Source organism: Tiliqua scincoides, chromosome 2, assembly GCF_035046505.1.
Source record: "Tiliqua scincoides isolate rTilSci1 chromosome 2, rTilSci1.hap2, whole genome shotgun sequence".
Lineage (NCBI taxonomy): Eukaryota > Metazoa > Chordata > Lepidosauria > Squamata > Scincidae > Tiliqua > Tiliqua scincoides.
Window position 1 is genome coordinate 114344181 of NC_089822.1, and position 20685 is coordinate 114364865.

General features: G+C 46.0%; 1 protein-coding gene across 1 annotated transcript; it reads right to left on the reverse strand.

Moving 5' to 3' along the window:
* Positions 1-9876: 9876 nt before the first annotated feature.
* On the reverse strand, positions 9877-14256 carry TSPYL2 (TSPY like 2). The gene is made up of 7 exons (XM_066614469.1): positions 13409-14256; positions 12496-12573; positions 12220-12331; positions 11986-12131; positions 11819-11898; positions 11393-11520; positions 9877-11060 (listed from the first exon to the last, which is right to left on the reverse strand). The coding sequence occupies exons 1-7, from the start codon at positions 14189-14191 to the stop codon at positions 10948-10950; spliced, it is 1440 nt and encodes a 479-aa protein (XP_066470566.1). The 5' UTR covers positions 14192-14256; the 3' UTR covers positions 9877-10947.
* Positions 14257-20685: the final 6429 nt, after the last annotated feature.

The following is a 20685-nucleotide window of genomic DNA, read 5'->3' on the forward strand; positions in this document are numbered from 1 at the left end:
CAGGGGCTGCAGCCACATTCTGCACGCGCACCGAGTGGCACGTGCTCAACTTAAGCCTGCTGCCAAGAGCAACGCAGTCCCATGACTGCTGTCTGTCGCAAACCAAACCTCTCACAGTGGCTCAGGGAGCACACAAGACAGCAAGACGCAACCTGCGTCCTGGTGTCCTCCTCTGCATTTGGCACTCTGAGGTGGCCCACTTCTCAAATCAGGAGGTTGCACATATGCATCATGGCTTGTAACCCTTGATGGACTTTTCCTCCAGAAACTTGTCCAATCCCCTTTCAAAGGCATCCAGGCCAGGTGCCGTCACCACATCCTGTGGCAAGGAGTTCCACAGACCAACCACACACTGAGTAAAGAAATACTTTCTTTTCTTGTTCCTAACTCTCCCAACACTCGATTTTAGTGGATGTCCCCTGGTTCTGGTGTTGTGTGAGAGGGAAAAGAGCATATCTATCCACTCTGTTCATCCCCTGCATGATTTTGTATGTCTCAATCATGTCCCCCCTCAGGCACAAAATTGCTACATGGTAGGAAGAGTGCCAAGACAGCAACTTTTAATGGAAAATATGCAGCCCTATACTATGCAAGTACACTTGTAAGTAAGTCATTATTACTGTGTTCCATTGGATTCAATTTCAAGTAAGTGCACCCATGGGATTGGAACCATAAAGAAGTGTGAGGGAGGGCTTGGAAAAGGGAACACCCAAGCATTCTGTAGTAGAAGTTAAAAGCAAAAGACAAGTAAAGCCCAGTTTGAACCCATCAGACTATGCACAAGTTACAGGGCTCCATCCCCAGCTAATCAGAAACAACAAACAACAACAACAACAACAGCATATACTGCTTTTCAACAAAAAGTTCACAAAGCGGTTTACAGAGAAAATCAAATATCTAATGGCTCCCTGTCCCAAAAGGGCTCACAATCTAAAAAGATGCAACACCAGCAGACAGCCACTAGAAAAGACACTGCTGGGGTGAGGCGGGCCAGCTACTCCCCCTGCTAAATAAAAGAGGAGCACCCACTTGAAAAAGTGCCTCTTAGCCAGTTAGCATGGGTTGTTAGCAGAAACAGTCTCCAAAGCACAACAGACAATATCAGTTGTAACTGGTTGATCCATAGAAGTTGTATATTGAAAAAGACTGACTCCTTACCTCAGGGCCTAGGAGAGGAGGGTAAAGTGGTAATTTTTACCTGGGCCCAGGGCCCAAAGGGGGGGGGGGGCCCAGAAAGTTTCTGGGACTTGACATTTTCCCATCTCACCTGAACTCACTGCCAGCGTATAATGCTGGTGCACAACCACATGCATGCAGTGTTAACTGCTGCTGCAAACCATACACACCAGACCCAAGAAAGTTTCCATGACCCTCCTTAACACAGTGTCAAATCTGGGAGGAAACTGGCCTGCTATAGTAGCTCTTTGGCTTGTGGATCCCATAACCATGAAAGAGTGTATAGAAGCTCAGGGACTCCACTATGGGGAAGTTCATTTTGATCCATTCTAGTGTGAGCCTAAATACGATGGTGCTAATTTTCTGCAATCAATTTTCTATATTTCAAACATTTTAGAGAGACTTAGGAGTGTGTTCAATTTTCCATATTACTTTATATAGCTGCCATTGCCACGTGGTTGGGTAGACCTGGCCTCTGCATCAAGAAGTCTAGTAGACCTGAGCTCCAAAAACTATTGTGGCTGTCAGCACTCCCCTGCCCTATTTTGCCTCCTTGTTCTGCCTGCCCCCATTGCCCTGCTTCCCCTTTGGGAAGTGGCCCAGAAGAAACTTTGTACCCCCTGCTAAAATTCCTCTCATAGGCCCTGCCTTACCTGTGGAAAAGTGTGTTATGTTCCTAGTTAAACAGGATAAATTTCTTAGGAAGTGCATTCCATACATAAAAAGGAAGGAAAAGTGCTTTTGTAGCAGTTCAGATTTTCTGAGTGCCTGAGTAACCAACCAGCTGGGATTTTTTTCCATAGCTAAGGTATCCCATAGCACAAGTTGCTTTGTCATAGCTAAACGAGCATACTGTGAGCACCAGTTCTGGTACTCTTTAACAACTTCTTTTTTTAATTGAACAGTTCTTCCAGGAATGTATAATTTCAGAATGCAGGATGGGGGGCTGCATGTTTGAATGCTTCCTCCCATCAAAAATATTCTGAACTTGAAAAATTATCAAGGCAAAGTGGCTAGGAAAGTTTAACCTAAAGTACTAAGCTTTCAACTTGCTGTTAATGATTGAAACAAATGACTCACCAGCCTAGCTTCCAGGGTGACAGTACCAAATGCTTTTCTGTGATAAAAGCAGATTTTTCTCTGTGAACTAAGTTCAAGTAGCACAGTCCTTAGAAATGCTCTCTGAATTCAGGCCTTTTACCATGAACAGTTAGTGTTGGACAGCATTTAGCATATTGTTTTAGTTCTGTCAATGTAGAATTTGAACTCTTCTACTCCCTTTTGAAGACCTATTCCATTCTGTTGCCTTGCAGTTGACATTCTGCAGTCCTACACACATCTGTCTGAATCTTAACATTTGGAGTTCTAATCAGGCTAACATATCTAGACTGTACCTGTAGATGGCCCCAAAATTCAGGGGATGAAACTTCCAGCTGCAATGAAGGGGACCCACAGACATGTCTGATACACTCCAGAGTGAAATGTATGTATGTATGTATGTATGTATGTACAGTTGGCCCTTCAGAAGCTGTCACTACAGAACTCTTAAAACTTTTAAGTTCAAAAAGCAGACAGGAGAGTTAGTGTAATGGAAATGTGCAAGATCCTTCAAGGAGATAGGGTGTGGTGTCAACAGTGGCCCTTGCTCTGGCAGGCAAGCAAGGGGTTAACACCAGGGCCTTAGATTACAGTAAGTGTGCTGCACAGCTGCAGCCACTAGATGCAACAAGGTCCTCAGGGTTATAAGAGCTCCTGGAGCAGGGAAAGTTTATTGGTGTAGAACAGTGGTTCTCATACATTTAGGACTAGGAGCAAGGCTTAAGAATGAGAATCTGTCAGAACCCACTGGAAGTGACATCATCAGGCAGGAAATTTTTTAATAACCCTAGGCTGCAATCCTACTCACACTTACCCAGAAGTAAGTCCTATTTATTATCATCGTTAAAAGAAAGTACATAGTAGCTTGTCAAAAGTACAGGTTTGTCACATTTCCCCAAATGCAATCACATACCATGGTTACATCAAGTCTAATATATTAAAAATAAAATATTGAAATGAATGGTGACCCACCTGAAATTGGCTCATGACCCACAGTTTGAGAAACACTAGTATAGAAGGAAGGAGCTTGGAGGAAAGAGGATGGCCTGAATGAACAGAGACTACTAGAGACTGGCCTAGGAGCTGCTGGGAACCACAGTGTTGCTGCAGAGGCTGGAGAAGCTGTTGGCAGGAGAATGGAGGAAGGAACTCTGCAGGTTAAACAGGCAAGCTACCCTAGTGGTGGGGTCCAGCAGTGCTTTCTGCAGGATTAGGGTTGTTTTGAGTGAAGAGGGGAACTAATTAGCTTAAAGCGGGCATAAGTTCTCTAGACCAAGTTTGCAAAGGGAATTTGGCAAAACAACTAGTGCACACAGTTTAAGAAATAAAGTAGTATATCATTACATTGTTGGCATCCTTCAGTCTCAGAAGACTATAGTATTGTGCTCTGAATAGTGGTTCTGGAACAGTGTCCTCTCCAGTGCGCGAAGCCTGGGTAAAGTAGATATGGAGGATAGACTGTTTCCCATGCAGCAAATCCCCCCTCTCCACGTCGCTGAAATGATCCAATGGAAAGGCAGAAGCCAATACAGTTGGTTCCAGTGTCGCAGGAGTTGCCAGAATGTGCCTGTGTTTAGCCATGAACTGCCTCTGGATTTTGCCTCGAGGTTGACTCCTGAAGCATTTTCCATAACTGAATGTAGCTATGAGGCAGTGGAGGTTTGGGATCAGAGTTCTCCTTCTATCAGATGAGCTTCCTTCCCAGGCTAACGAGTCCCATCTACCTGGTGGCTTTGTCCTGCGCGTGGTGGAGCGACGCCAGCCAGGCAATGACAAACATTCTCCATCTTTCCCTTTTTTAATATCATTACATAATGGTAGCAATTACCCATAAAAACACACTTCTGCTAAATCTCCAAACTACATTTTGAACAACTCAGGATGTCTCTAAGTTTCTTCCAAAAGGCCAATGTGAAAAGAGAATGGATGAACACACTGAACATGCTTCTTTGAATTGCAGTCTCTGTGACTCATACAACTACCTGTTCTGTTTTATTAATAATAATAATAATAATAAAACTTTATTTTTATCCCGCCCTTCTCCCAAAAAGGGACCCAGGGCGGCTAACAACATATAAAACAAATTAAAACATAATTTCACAGATAAAAACATATTAAAAAACACATTAGCAGAACCCATAAAAACAGTAGTCAGAAGAGTCAGAATAAAAGAGCATAAAACAGCAGTTCTTAGAGGAATCAGGCCTGTAAAAAAGCAACTAAAAGATATATAAAAGATGTTAAAAAGGCCATAACGTCAGAAGGCTTGGTTAAACAACAAGGTCTTCAGGCCTCGCCGAAAGGACTCAAGAGAGGGAGCCATTCTCAAGTCAAGGGGAAGGGAGTTCCACAACGTTGGTGCCACTACTGAGAAGGCCCTATTTCTTGCCGCCGCCCCACGTACCTCCTTAGGCGGCGGCACTTGTAAAAAGGCCTTCTCTGATGACCTGAGAGGACGAGCCGGATTGTACGGGAGTAGGCGATCTCTAAGATACCCTGGCCCAGAGCAGTATAGGGCTTTAAAGGTCAAAACCAGCACCTTTTTCACCAGCACCAGTTTTCACATATCTACAGCCACATTCCTCACTCCCAGTATTCACTTTTACAGTGAACTTGAGTGGCTGACTGGTTTTCAACTTGGAAGAGAAATAGGACCACCAAAAAGTAAGGCAGTGGTTTCTACATACTTGGAACTTCCTAGGTATGCAGAAGTATACCTGTTTGTAAATTAAAATAATTTTAAAAAACTCACCATGCAACCACCATGCCCCAAAAGGCCTTGTGAGCTTTCACAATCTCGGTGGGATGTTAAAGGCATAAAAACAAGAAAATACTAGAATAGCTTTGCTGGTTTTGGGGGAGGGGGTAAGGCACTGGTGCCCAATCACAGCTACTCTCAATTCTGAATTCTTCATTGTTTTCACAGGGCAGCTCTAACTTGCATTGTAGGGGAAGAAATGAAGGGGTCTCACCAGTGCTTTTTTTGTAAATAAAAAGGTGCAGGAACTCACAACTTGTTAATCATTTATTTATTTATTTATTTATTTATTTATTTATAAACCATTTTTTATTGGAGAAATAAAATATTTTTTATGTGCTTCCCCCCTAAAGATGAACTTACTTCTGAGTAGACATGCATAGGATTGGGCTGTCAATCTCCACATCCCTTTCCCCCTAGCTATTTTTTCTACACATGGGGAAAAATACTGTACAGGTGCACTTGTGGCGTGTAGTATGTAGTGTGGCACTACTTCAAGGACAGGAAGCAGTGAATGGATTCCAAAAAATGGCTTACATGAGTTCCATGTAGTAAAATTACTCTAAGCAACTGTGGGAGTAAGAACAAAAAAGGAATTCTTACACCAGAGGGGTCCTTAGGTACACATAGAAACAGCTACGTTTGCAAACAAGGGATTAAATATGGTTTAATTCAGGTATCAGAATACTCTGTGTCTTTGGGAAGGTGCTTGGCATGCAATTGTGTGTTCTCAGCTGCCCTGAGGAGCTGCTGTGCATTGCTGGAGAGGAGCTGCAAACGCTGGCTGGCGGAGGGCATGCTTGTGGGGGAAGGATGAGGAGAATCTCTGGCAAGGCTGGACAGCACATTGTACACATGCAGAATCCCTTTTCACCTGCCCTTAGCATGTGAAAACGGGTGCAGATATATATCTCTGCTAGGATTAAGAGCCCAATCCTAGGTATGTCTACTCTGAAGTAAGTATCATTCTAGTCAATGGAGCTTACTCCCAGGAAAGTGCCTAGGATTGCAGCCTAAGAGCCCAATCCTATGCATGTCTACTCAGAAGTCCACTTTAGTGAATGGGGCTTACTGTGGATAGCATGGCAGCCTCAGGGCCCAATCCTGTGCCTGTCTACTCAGAAGTCAGTCCAACTAGAGGCAGTGGGGCTTCCTCCCAGGAAAGTGTGGAGAGGACTGCAGCCTCAGAGCCCTTCCTCTGCCTGTCTACTCAGGCTGCAAGGCTATGACACTTTCCTGGGAGTAAGCCCCATTGAACACAATGGAACTTACTTCTGAGTAGACATGCTTGGGCTCTCAGGCTGCAAGGCTATGCACCCTTTTCCAGGAGCAAGCCCCACTGAGCACAATGAGACATACTTCTGAGTAGACACGCCTAGGCTCGTGCTGCAGATTGGCACGGGGCTGCACCAGCCAGCTTCCTTCCCCTCCTCCTCCGCCAAGCCAGTACCTGGGCGTTCCGTGGGTGCCGCAGCCCGTCTCCCTCCCTGGCTGGCTGGCTGTCCGTCTGTCCATCCATCCTCCTCCTCGGCGTGTGTCCCCCGCGCCCTCCACCGGCTTGGAAGCTGCGCTGGGAAGCAGAGCATGGGGGGAGGGGAGGCAGGGTGGGCTCAGGCGAGAGCTTGGAGATGGGGGCAGGAGGGGGTCATTGTGCGGTCAGGCACACCCTGACCACCCTGTGCGGTCAGGCACACCCGCCCACCCTGCACCCTCCCAGCACCCCCCCAGCGAATGCCTCTATTTTGCTCCCTCCCTCCTGAAATGCCTCCAAAGGGGAGGGGCCCCTGCAAAAAGGTGCCGGAACTCCATCCCCCCGCATTCCATTAGAAAAAAAGCCCTGGGTCTCACAATGAATTTTGTGAGTCTATCCAATGATGGAGGGCATGGAATGTCTGTGTGTTGGGGAGGGGAGAATAATATTGCAGAGAAATTTAAAAAGTTCTTTGCATCTGTCTTCATGGCAGAAGCTCTCAGGCAGATACCACTGCCTGAAACAACTCCACTTGACTAAAGAATTAAGTCAATGAGAGGTTAAAAGACATTTCAGACCTAATTGAAAAATTAAAGATCAGTAAGTCACTAGACCCAGATAAGAGTTCTTGATGAACTAAAGCAGGGTTCTCCAAACCCTGGCCCAGGGGCCAGATGCGGCCCAAAGCCAGCTTCTTTCTCGCCGGCAGCTATCCTCTTGTCCCCTGAAAGCCTCTGGCCCACTCAACTGAACATGAATAGAACTATGCTCTGATTGTGTCTGGAGGTTGTTCTGAGGGCCAGAGAGGTTGAATGAATGAGCCTATTCATTCATTTGTTCACTCATCTAAGTTCCATCTCTAATTTATTTATTTAAATTTTATATTTAAATTTTTTTCCGGCCCTCCACACCATGCCAGATATTTGATGCGGCCCTCTGGCCCAAAAGTTTGGAGACCCCTAAACTAAAGAAAAATTGTTCATCTTTTGACTAAAATATACAACTTGTCCCTTAAAACTGCCACTGTGTCAAAGGACTGGAGGATAGCTATTGTAACGCCCATCATTAAAAAAGGAGAGGGACCTGGGAAACTGTGTTGGGGTAAGCCTAATATTTGCTCCAGGTAAGATGGTGGAAACCCTTATCAAAGACAAAAACTTTCTAGCACTGACATAAGGCCAATGCAGCTCTGAGATAAGGGAACAAACATTCCCTTACTTTGAGGAGGCCTCCATGAATAACACCCAACTGCAGGATGCAGCACACATCCCATTGGCTGGAAAGTACTGACATAAGAGGTTAGGATTGCACCCATAGATGAACAAGATTTACTAAGGGAGAATAACAAGGGTTCTGCAGGGGTACCTGCAGGAAAGTTTTGCTTTACAAATCTTTTAGAATTCACTGAAAAGTTCTACAGTCATGTAGATGTGGATGAATCCATTGATACATATCTGGATTTTCAGAAGGCATTTGACCACAGTCCCTCATGAAAGGCTGCTGAGAAAACTCCACAGTCAGGGAATAAGAGAGCATGTCCCCTTATGGATTAGGAACTAGCTGAAGATGAGGAAACAAAGATTGGGTGTCAATGGGTAATTTTCAAAATGGAGAGAGGTGAAAAGCAGTGTGCCCCAAGGATTTGTCTTGGAACCAGTGCTTTTCCATTTGTTCATAAATGATCTGGAGTTGTGGATAAGCAGTGAGGAAGCCAAGTTTGCAGATGACATTAAACTTTTGGGTGAAGACCCAAACGGATTGTGCGGAGCTTTAGAAGGATCTCTCCAAACTGGGAGAATGGGCAGCAAAATGACAGGTGTGCTTCAATGTAAAAAAGCACATTGGGGCAAGAAATCCAAACTTAACATATATGCTAGATTCTGAGATGTCGGTGATGGATCAGGAGACCTTGGGGTGGTAGTGAAATGAAACAGTAGCTCAATGAAAGTGTTGACCCAGTGTGTGGTGGCTGTAAAGGCCAATTCCATGCTGGGAATAAAAAGGGATTGAGAATAAAATGACCAATATCATTATGCAATTGTACAAATCAATGGTAAGGCCACATCTGGAGTATTGTATACAGTTCAATGGGTAGATGCAACCTCCTGGTTCTAGAAGTAGGCTCTCTCTGAATGCCAGATGCAAGAGAGTGGCAACAGGATTCAGGCTTTTTGTCTTCTGGAGACATCTGGTGGGCTATAGTGAAATACAGGAAGCTGCACTAGATGGGCCTTTGTCCTGTTGAAGCAGAATTCTTCTTATGTAGGGGAGAGGGAGAATTTGTCTACTAGAGCTCCTTATTTTTCCTTGATATGACTATTATGGTTAAGGAGGCATGCTGTGACTTGCCTGCCTCCCTGGACGTATTTCTTCCCCCAATGGTTCAATGATATGTGTTAGGTCTTGCTTTGTTTTTTGTTTTATGTTTCACTGTTTAATGTTAAAATTAATGTTTGATGTTTTTCTTCTTACGGTACTGTACTGTATTATGAAGCTTTGTAATCTGCTTTGGGCATGGGAAAGACGGGATATAAATTTCTCAAATAAGTAAACTCCCCTACCCAGCCTGCCCACATAGCAACAAAGTGTTCAACCAGAAACAAACAAAAAAGTCTTCTGCAAGCCCTTAACAATAGCATACCAAGGGTGAGGTGGGAGGGGGGCGGTCTGCCCTAACTGCATGCCATAAGGAGTGCCCATGTGCCTGTCCTTTTGAATGCTGGGTAGGATTGGGCTGCTCTGTGGTCAATTTTGAAGTGGAGACCTGGTCTACCCAGCATTGGAATGCTGGTGAATATCTGGTCTCCCCAAGACAGGGGTGAGATCACCTGGCCAGGTCTACCAGCAGAGGCCAGGTCTACCAGCTGCTTCAAATTCCAGGGAGACCTGACCTCCCCTGGGGGATCTCAAAGCAGAGGCCAGATCTACCCATGGCTTGGAGCAGCCAAGGGCAGGGTGGTGGGAGCCCACCCCAGTACCAGTAGCACTAGGTATGCCACTGCCTAACAGTGCTACAAGGTTCCTACTTCAGGTATTAACAACTGGGGATACCCTGCAACATTTGTTGCATGTTCCTACTTGTAAGTGATCCCAACTATCCCATAGTTTTCTCCTGTCCCACTTACCATACAAGAATGCTTATATTGCAAAGAACTCCAATATACCGCACTGAGCAAAGCATATCAATTGAACAAACTCATATTTGCATATCCTGATGATTAATACAGTATCTTCTGAGCGCAGAATATAAATAATTCTGGCTTATAAGTATATAAATAATTATATTATTTATAAATAATTATAAATAAATAATCCAGAAGCCATCAACCTATACCCACAACTTTCCAGTGGAAGAAAGAAGGCACACACAAAGTTGGAAAGCTCTCTGTATATTAAGTGCTTTTTTTGTAGTAAAAAAAACGTACAAATTCCTGATACGAAATATACAAAAAACCCAGCAAAGGAAAACAGTTGCTTTTCTACAAGTATCAGTAGCATTGCATAGAACAGCCTCTATGGGGTGCAGGGACTCAGGAAGGGGTCCAGTGGGGCTCAATGCTTTAGGAACATTGTACGCATTTATACAGAAATTAGAAGTGTGCGGGTGCAGGGGCTGGGGAGACAGCATCCATCCCCACTGTCATGCTGCTGCAAGAAACATTCTTCCCCATGACACCACCACAACTATCTTTCTTGAACTTTGGGGAAAGTGTCTCAGCCTTTCTAAGCCAGCGATTCATTCCCTCACACACAACAACCCTGAGCAGAACACCACAAACCCAGGGAGCTATTATTGCTTCAACTAAGCCAACAGGTGCAAGCCCACCTTTTGGATTGGCAGCAATTATTTTAAAACCATTTCAAGTTGGCAGAGCACTGGCAATAAAAGGGACCCCAAATGGGTGGGGCTTACTCCTTCAATGGGGAAAACAAGACAGGGGCTATGTTGACTGCAGAAGGTGCTCACTGGCCCCTAGCAGGTATTCTGAAGCTGAAGAATCTACAGGGCGCGTAGAATCCCCATAGCTGGAAGTGCAGGAAAGGTGCGAAAATTAACAGCTTAAAATGCTGAATGGTACAAGGAACCCTGAGCTCTCTTGAAAAGGCCACTGGGCAAGCAATACCCTGAGTAGCCACCAGGGGAGGGGCAAATACAAATATAGCCCTACACAGGCAAGTAGGAAAAGATGCTAAGCATCAGACAATTAAGAAGGGGAGCTGCTGGTATGTGGTGACCACCCCCCCAGGAGGGCAGGAAGGGAACTGCAGTCGCTGCAATAAATAAAAGTACAAAACAACCAACATGACTGCTCCTGAGTAGGAAGTTGCTTTTGAAACTTCCCCCACATGTTCTGCCACGTCCAAGTGCAATTGGTCAGAATCAAAGTGCCGCTGAGGTCACCATAGGAACGTCCAACCAGACACACTGTCCTTCCATGATGATCTAGCTGTCTTCTTCTGCCTCTGAATCTTTCCCATCTGGCCTCGCAGAGAGGGAGGACCTGGGATCAGCAACATCCTCTTCTTGGCCACTCAGGACCTCTTCCACAGTTTCCCCTATAATAGAAAAACAGAATGTGTCAGTGCTTCTCAGACACAGACCTACTAACCAAGGCTATTCTTTCAAGTTCATATTCTGTATTTCTAGCACCATCTGTGTGAGAAGAAAAGTCCCGGTCTCAAAGGCCCAATACTCTTGTTACCCCTCAATCGCTGCCTCCTGTGTCCCACCTAATCTGCCCCCACCCTAAATTCTAAGTTCCTACTAACTTAGCCTTGTACTCACAATCAGCAACTCTCCTGTCTTACTATTCCCTGGCCTAGTCTTATTTTGGTGTCCAGAAGCTTCAGCTCTTTAGTGGAGACATGTGTGTTCCACCATTACTTACCTCGTCTTCCTTCCTCCTCATCCACAATTTCGTGCACATCCACCACCTCCTCCTCCTCTTCTTCTTCCTCTTCCTCCTCTCCATCATCATCCACAATCACCACAAAGTCATCACCATTCTCCGTCTCGCTAAATTCACAAGAAGGAGGGAGCATGTCATTTATTTGTTGGCTTCTGCTAGATTCCCAGCTGCACATCCTGAAGTCAACTTTTCATGAATCATGCCTCCTTAGGATTCTTCACACAGCTGCTGACACAAGCCTTGACAGAATCCACATCCACCATGGCAGATTGGGATTCTTGTCCAAAATACCACTCATGCTTTATGTTACCCACAATCTCACCCATGTTCTGATTTATTTTTTCCTGCAATCCCAGCTTCAGCGCACCAATGAATCAAGAGACAGTGGTCTTCTAGTTTTCTCACCTGTCTTCTTCACCATTTTCACCACCCTCCCCCATCAGGTAGTACTGCAGTGGATTAGGCCAGAGGTCCTCCTTAATGATCTATGAGAAAGCAGAAAGGAGTATGAAGGATAGAGAATATGGATGCAAGGAATGATTTGGGACAGTAGATGGAGGTACAGTTCCCACCTCGGCAATGCGGTCTCCTGCTGGGAAGCTGTGGTCACAAAACCAACTGAAGAAACTGCGGTTCATCTCAAAGTTCTTCCGGCCATGAGCTAGCGGGTCCTGGCCACGCCACCAGCGGATAGGCGTAGAGTGGGACACCAACCTGCCTGGAAAGGATGGAGACACATGCAGGAGGAGTGAGCACATCACATTTAGGGTTTTGTTAATCCTAAAAACAATGCCCCCAGCACATACCAGAAGAGCCACACTGGAACTCCTTCACAATGACCTCATTCTGGAAGTAGGGGTTGCTGTTGAAAAAGAACTTGATCTTGCAGCCTGACTTTGCATGGGTGAAATCTTCAACCTGATGAATCACAGAATAGCAGAATCATAAAATTAGTAGTCATCAGACCCCACCTGACCCAAAACAGGATCCTTCAAATGGAAAGAACCCAAGAGTCCAGAGTACAACCAGATTTCCCACTACAATTCAGAGGTCCTGAGCAACAGCAGTCTCCCCAAAGTTACCTGAAGATTAGTCATGTAGCTCAGGGTATCCTCATCCCGATCATTGATCATGGCTGAAAGTTGGGGATGGTTAAGAAACTGGAAAGTCAAAGTTAAGGAAAGAAATCCCACATATGTCACTCTGACCTCCTTGGATAAGAGGTGGGATTAAAAAAAATTGATGAGGAAACAGAAAAATTCCAGACCCTCCTCTTTCCTAAAGCACTTCTCAGCCTAAAGAGAGAACTGTGTCCTAAGATTTTATACACAGAAAATCTAGACACATCAAGAACCCCTTCCAATGACTCTCCCTAGTTACATAAGACAGAATTTTATGAAGATTTGGGTTATTTTTCACAGCTTTTATGAAGAATTAGGTTATTCTTTCATTTCATGTGAAGGCAGAAGAGGGACCAAGAATGCAGAAGGGTATAACAATCCCTTCTTTAGGATTTTGGGCAATGCCTGCCTCTTGCTGGCCAAGGCAGAACCCAACACAGATTTGGCAGGAGAAAAAGAATTCTCTGCCAAGACTCTGAAGCGTCTATTATCAAGTTTAGACAACAGTAAGCCTCAAAATCCAAAGCACAGTGTGATCTTCAACCCACTCCTCACTGTCTGGCTTCATATGATACAGCATCTCTGGGGAGAGGCCACAGGTCAGTGGCAGATCATATGCTTCATCTGTCAAAAGTCCCATGTTCAAGCTCTGATATTTTTAGTTAATAAGGATCTCAGATTAACAAGGGTGCCTTAGTTCATCTGCACAAGACCATGAAAAGCTACTGCCAGCCACAACACTGGACTAGATGGCCCAACTCTGCATAAGGCACTTGACACCTTCAGATGTTCTTTCTAATACGGCTCTACTCCCCTGCACACTCCTCTTTCCCCACAGCTGTCAACAGCACTACTGAGAGCAACAACAGGATACAGCAGTGACCCAGAAGCCAGGGATGTTCTGAATGATGAGGTTGCGCCGCTCCAGGTGTGGGCGCCGCACATGGCCAAACTTTGCCTTGAGCTGGGCGAAGGCACGACTGGCTTGCTGGTTCACGGCCTCCAGTTCTAGCTGCACGGCCTCCAGTGCTTCCAAGTACTGCTCGGTCTTGCGAGGCAGCTGCGACCTTCCTCCATCCTCCTCGTCGTCGTCCTCCTCCTCGTCGTCATCGTCTTCATCTTCTTCCTCCCCCACAGAGATGATGGAGCACTCATCTTCAGCAGCCACCTCGACGGCCTTCCGCCTGTCGCGAGCCTCCTTCCTCTTCCTCCTGCCCTCCCGGCCATCCCCAGTCTCATTGGCCACACTCGTGGTGTCGAGGCCGCCCTTCGTCTCCCCTGGCGGCACGGGCCCGGCGTCCGTGCAGACCGCGGCGCTGCCCTGCTCCTTCTCTCCGTCCCCGACGGCCTCCAAATCTCCTCCTGCGAGGCCATCGCGGGCGTCCGAGTCTTTCCCGGGGCCGCCTCGCTCGACAGGAGCCGCGGCCGTTTCGCGCGCCCTCTGCCGGCCCACCGCTTCCAGGCTCCCCTTCGGAGCTGCGGCGGCTTCTCGCGCCCCCTGCAGGATGACGGTCTCCAGGCTCCCGCTGCCCCAAGCCGTCATGTCAGCCAGAGCCTGGGCAGCCTCCGTCTCCTTCTGCAGCTGACACGCAGGGTCCAGGCGCCGTCGCTTGGAGGACGGGGATGGGGGGTCCCAGTCCCCACCGTCCCCACTCATGGTAGATTCAACTCCGGTCGCACCGACTGATCAAAGCGGGGGGGGGGGCAGCGCGAGCCCAGCCGTCTATTTCAAACTGGGAGGAGGGGGAAGGGCGCGAGGAAAACGGACTCTAACTGCCAAAGCGCGAGAATCCTGCGTAGGTTCTTCTGATTGGTCGCTGGAAACAGAGCCCCGGCCAATGGCAAAGACGCTTTCTCCGTCACGTGCCCGGTCGTGGCGTACATTAGCTGGCTCGGGTAGATTGGCTGGCTCGCAGGGAAGATCCCGCCTTCTTTTTATCCCACGTGGGGAATGCAAACACTGATAGGTCAGATATCGATTTTCTCTTCTCTCAGTCTCAGCGGAACGGTTTCTACGGTCGTTGTCCGTTGGAGAAAGAAAAAGCTACTCTAGAGCGCCTTTCAGGAGGCCAATCAGTATACGCATGCGCACTCGAGCGCGGCTCCCCCTTGACGCATGCGTCGTGGATGGAGAGTGGCGCTATATCAGGGTGGTTGCCTCGCGCCAAAGAGGAAATGGGGAGGGCAGCTCTGGAGTCCAGGGAGTGGCACGTGCAGAACAAGCAAGCAGAAAAAGAAATAGTAGCGAGCTCCTTTCGGGTGGATGAGGGACCATCGATGGCTGTTAGTCATGATGATTAAATGCCTTTCAGAGGTGGCATGCCTTTTAAACCCACGTGCTGAGGGGCAAGCAGCGAGGGAGGAGTGCTCCCTTCGTCTGCATTAGCAGCAGGGATGTGGTGGGTGGGGAGGCAGCTGAGGCAGGGCCTCCTCACGGGAGCCCTTTGAAAAGCGTCGCCACTGTGTGAGGCACCCACAGCCCACACGCTCTGTGTGGGGAGGCAGTTTGGAGTCCTTTGAAAAGCACCGCTGCTGTGTGAGGTGCCCGAGCACCCACAACCCACATGCTCTGTGTGGGGAGGCAGTTGAGGCAGAGCCTCCCCACCAGAGTCTTTTGAAAAGCACCGCCGCTGTGTGAGGTGCTCCGCATGTAGGTTGTGGGTGCTTGGGTGCCTCACACAGTGGTGGTGCCTTTCAAAGGCCTCCAGTGGGGAGGCACTGCCCATCTGCTTCCCCACCCATCACATGCCCCAATTAGCAGGGTACTTATTGTATTCACCTTTTGGAGCCTGACAGAAAATCTAAATGGCACCCCTTTCCTTCATATATAACCTAGAGCCCTCTTGCACAGTTCCTCTATTTTATTGGATTTTAAAAAAACATGGATGTTTGGGTCACAGTTGTCCAGTGCATCCTCAGTAGTGTCCACAGTTCACCACATCTGTTATACAAGGAGGGCTTTAGCGCTCATGCTCTGCAGTATGTCCTTAAATACATTTTGTCCAGGAGGATCATACTCATACTTTCATGGATATCCCAGGATCCTGTTCTACTCTACATTTTAGAAAGGAATTCTATGATGGACAGAGGCATTCTGGAAATGGAGGAAAAGGACATGTTCAAATTCTTCCACACACTCTGTTTCCAAACAGCAGGAACCAGTGGTGTGGTATGTATATGTTATAACTTGTACAGAGTTACTGAAAGGTAGGTGCCCATGTGCCCACTCCCAAAGCGAAGTATTTCAAAAAAGCAAGATTTCTTGCAAAACTGTCTGATGTTAGGACTATTGCACTTCTCTGACGTGGTTCAAAAGGAAAGGTTTACATTTTTTTTTCTTAACTTCACTCAGTTGTGTAAATTCAGGCCCCAGAATCTTCAAGATGAGTGCATACAATACAAGCAACTGCAAACATTAACTGAGCACCAACGTGCATGACATTCATTGTGCAGATGTTTCTATTTATCTCATTGCTCAAGAGCAGAGGCATGAGAAAAGGAGAAAAATGCCATTGCAATTTTTGCTGTACAGTTATGTCTGTGGGTTTTTTCATCCCATTGGTTATGTTTTTTATTGTGCAAATTCGGCCGCAGATGAAAAATAAAACGCAGAAGTTGACAGCATGCACACTTTTGCCATTTGCACCAGTGATAAAAATAAAAGGACGGAGAGATAGGAAAAGAACCGAAAGGAACAATGGCTTGTAGCTGATACAGACTATGATAAGGACAGCACAGTAGCCCATAATAACCCATCTGAGACCCCCCAAAAATACCTTTTAAGGGAGGAGCCGTAGCTCAATGGTGGATTGCATGCATAAAGTCCACACTCCAAACCTTGGCATCTCTAGCTAAAGGTTCTGAAGAATCAGAGCTGAAAAAGAGCTCTGATGGAACCTGCCAAACCATTGCTCGAATAAATGAGATGGACTCTTGTCTGATGCAGTATAAGCTTAAAGCTTGATTTGCATAGGTGGCAAACGGAGGAGAGGTGGCAAGAATTTGTGACACATCTGGACAGGCCTGGCTATAAAGTTAGACCTACACTTGTGCCTACTTTTGCAATCTGCACAGCTGCATTGCTGCTTGTTCCCAGGCTCCACAGAATAAAGGCAAAAGCACTTCAAGGCTGCAGGAGGCACTGTCTCCATACATTTGACTTGTGGCAAACTTGCCAAAATGGTTAGCTGTCTCTGGTAAGAGGTTTGTATCTTCTGCAAGATGCAATTTTAATAAGGAGATATGATTAAGAGGAAAGACAATAAAATATAGAAAGCAATTGATCTGTAGTTCAAAAACTCCCATTTATAGGATCTTAGGTAGCAGAGATTCTCAGGAAAGACCCTATCTGAGATCTTAGAGCTACTGCTGGCCGAAGTAGGCAGTACAGAGTTTGAAGGGCAATTGGGTACTAGACAAGGTCCACAGCCATCAGAGAGCCTGCCTGGCCAGACTGACCCCTGAACTCTTAATTTTGGTAGCAGTGGTGGACCCAATATGCCATGAGATGGCTGGGGGCACTGTTGGGGGCTCAGAGCAGGGATTTGCCCCAAAGCCCCTGGCACAAGAACTGTAGAAGTACCAATAATCTGGGTCAATTGGCGGCAGCAGTGGTGCTGGGGGCACCATAGGGGGATCAAGAGCAGGGTGTTACCCCAGAGACCTTGACACCAGCAGTGTAGAAGTGCCAGTAGGCTGGGTTAAAACATGTCAGCTTCATATACTGTGGTGAGTTATCTGCCAGCGCCTTACTGAAAAGGAACTTTATGAGTTGTCAGTTGATCTGAGCCTTTTAGGAACAATTCTTCACTTTCTCTTTAGCACAACATTGCTATTGCCTGTTCATTGTGTCTAGAAAAAAAAACACAGTACAACAAGGCAACTGTTCAAGAAAATGAAAATGTTCTAATATGTCCTAAACATATTCAAATAAAATTGTGCCTGGCAAAAGGAAAAAGTTTGCTCATATAGAATGAATGGGGGGGGTTGGTTGGTTGGTTGGTTTTTGCCTTGTACTATGTGTGGAGAGGAGCAATGGAGATGGTAAAAACAACAGAGTTTTTAGCCCCAAACTCCACAAGATGGCAATGTGAGTCCAGGCTGTGAAAGCAGATCATTCTATAGTGAAATATTTGAAGTAGTTGGGGATGCTGTGCTGCAGGGAAGAAGAGAGAAGCCCTTTCTCTTTAGATTCTTAAAGCGGCAATGGGATGCAATGAAAAGGGAACAGAAGAGCAGAGGGAACTGACCACATCTGCCTCCCCAGAGCTCTCCAATTTCATTCTGCTCTTTTCACCAAAGGAACAATGGAGATAAATTTGTAAAAGTTTTGGAAAACTACAAATGCACAATAAAAATGTGATGTCATCATTTTTTAATACATCTCTGGTCTTTCCAGCTACAGATGAGATTATGTGATCTCTTTTAGATGTGACATTTTAAGTGAACAATGTTAATTCTCAAAATCTGTATATTTTGAGTAATTTTCCATTAAACAGTTTGAAAGTGAAAACTTTTATAATTAGCTGACAGTCCAGAAGAAATTACTGAAAAGGCTTACTTCCTATTTAGCCAAGCACTATTGTTCCGTTATGTCACATGAAGACTTTATGCGATATGAAACTTTCATATGCGTACGCCCACAATGCAAGATACCTCTCTACCTTGTTTTCATCTCATTCCCTAAGTCCTGGGTAGAATAACTGGTCTTTTAAGGTGAACTGGAGCAAGGCAGGAAGTTGCAAGCCAGCAAAAAAAGAGTTTTTGAGCCATAGAAGGAAACGTGCCAATGTTACTTTTCAATCATGGATCACGAACTTGTAGGTCAGGTGCCACTAATGGCACAGGCAGCAGTAGTTTGCGACATGCCTGGAAATTATTAGAAAGGAGGTTGTGTGGGAACTGCCTGGGCATAGTTGTTTTTGGGTGTTTTTTTTACATTTTTGCCTGCATCTCCCACACAGTTGATTCAGAATTTGCAAGATTCTATAAATTTGAGAAAAGATAATCCTTTGACCATGTTGAGTTGCTGCATGTGCACTGTAGTGCATTCTAGGGTGGCATTGCCTCATCCTTTGGATTTGGCCTGTAGCACATCTGCCAAAGGGATCGGCTGCCACTGTTTCATATCTCCTTGTGGGCTCTAAATGTCACCTTCTTTGTGGGTCAGTAATAAATGGTGCCCCAAATCCACTACCTGAAGCAGCCACCTCATGCTAGGGCGAATCCCATTTGCCTTCTGTTTCTGTTCCAGAGTACATAAGATCCTGGAATTCTCAAGATCCTCTTCAAATTTTTGTTCTAGAAGATATAGCATGTCCCTGGTATTAAGGTATTTGTGTGCCAGATGATTGTGTCCTGGTCAGATGTGTTGCGGTCAATGGAGTTCCCAGACATTGCGTCTGAGTTTGTGTGTGTGTGTTTAGTGTATCTGTCATTTGCACCCCACTATAACTGTGCATCAAACCTCATGTTATATATCCTAAGCCTCTTATTTCAACCCTAACCCTACTTTTGCATTTTAAAAATTAAAAAAGCTCATCTAGTAGAAATATACGTATTTTAGGATACAAATGTCCGGGACAGAAAAAGGATACAAATGTCTAATACTGGGACACAGTTGTCAGGGACGAAATGGTCCTGTCACTCATGCTCCCACTATTAAATCACTCCTTGGGCCTGGTAATCTAACCCACGGTAAATCTATGGAAGACTTGGATGCTCTTTCAACCTAAACTCTGCTAGATTTGACCCCTTCTTTTGACATAGAGAGCCACCCCATCTTCAACGTGCCCCTTGCTGTTTCTTCTACATACCATGTTGGCTCATATTTCTGGACTGCACTATCCTATTGTTTCCACTGTTCCCTCTAAGCTGTGTGGTCATGTGACTGTGCAGCTCAAAGCTCTTGAAAACCAAGCTCTGCACAGCTTGGAGTTTGGCATTCCCAGAAGTCCAGTGATGATGAGTGATGTCATCCCTGTGCACCCAAAAATGGTGCCAAGTGGCTGCATGGCAGCCTAAGGGGTCCACATAGTGGCTCAAACCCCTTAGAGAGAATATGGATTGGTACTCTGCATTCCACCAGTTTTCCTGTGCTGAACAGCCCTGGGATGTTTTATTGTTAAAAAGACAGTGATTTTTCCCTTGTCACTTCAAATGGAGATAGTGGAGGACATGTTTCCATAGCTGTGGGGAAATATATATTACTGTAGATGTGTGAAACACCAACATAAGGAAAAGATAAGGATCAGGGCTGGTATCAGGAGTCATTTAGGTGGGGTGATGGTTGGGGGCCTGTACCCATCACTCACCTGGATAACCTGGTCTATACCCAGTGCAGTTGTGGCTATGGATGGGCCTAGGGCCAGAGTCCACAGCAAACTGGCACCAGCATTGGTAAGAATGACCCGGATCTCTGTAAATTGTTTCTCTGTGTGTGTGTGTGTGCACGTGGGCGCATGCTTTTCTTCAGTAGAGTTGCCAACTCTTGATTTTAAAAATGTGGGAGGGCGCAAGTAGGTACAGCCAAGTTGGACCTTGGAATCTGGCAGAATGTGGTGGAGCCAGACTAAAACTTGTTGACTCAGGCTCAGTGCCAAAGCCAGATCAGTGTGGAGAGGACAAAAGTTGGAAGGTCATGGGAGAAGTCTGGGAGAATTTGAGGTATAATTGACAGAGCCTCTGGAATGCATCCAGTTATGAGTGGAGCCTAGCAGGTCCCAGGGTATGGAGAAAAATAACAAAACTCTATGGGTCCCTCTCAGAATTGCACTGGCTATTCAGCCCCAAATGGTGTTATTCACCAGAACCAAGCTTGTGCTAGTTGAACCAATCAAATAATGGAAAGATAGCAATTCTCTTTTTCAGATGTGGGGCAATGACAAGAAAGGTGGCTGCCTCCATGTGGGTGCATGTGGAGGAGAGTATTTAATGTATAGTGTGGCATGTCCCCATTTGTTCAGCTCTCAGGTGAGGCTCTTTTCCACATACATTTTGTCTGTGAGGTAAAATCTCAGTGCGTTGAGCAGTCCTCTTCTGTTATGGTTTGCCATCCTGTGGAATAGGTTGTTTGTGGAGGTCTTGCTGGGCACTATTATACTCTAGGAGCAGGCAGTTGCAGTCTCATGGGTCAAATCTAACTCCCAAAGT

Excerpts from the sequence above, each read along its gene's own strand:
- TSPYL2 (XM_066614469.1), bottom strand. The coding sequence starts at position 14,191 with ATGAGTGGGGACGGTGGGGACTGGGACCCCCCATCCCCGTCCTCCAAG. Across the intron at positions 12,132-12,219 it reads GTTCCAGTGTGGCTCTTCTG|GCAGGTTGGTGTCCCACTCT; the intron begins GTATGTGCTGGG and ends CATCCTTTCCAG. Across the intron at positions 11,521-11,818 it reads GAAAATGGTGAAGAAGACAG|CGAGACGGAGAATGGTGATG; the intron begins GTGAGAAAACTA and ends TTGTGAATTTAG.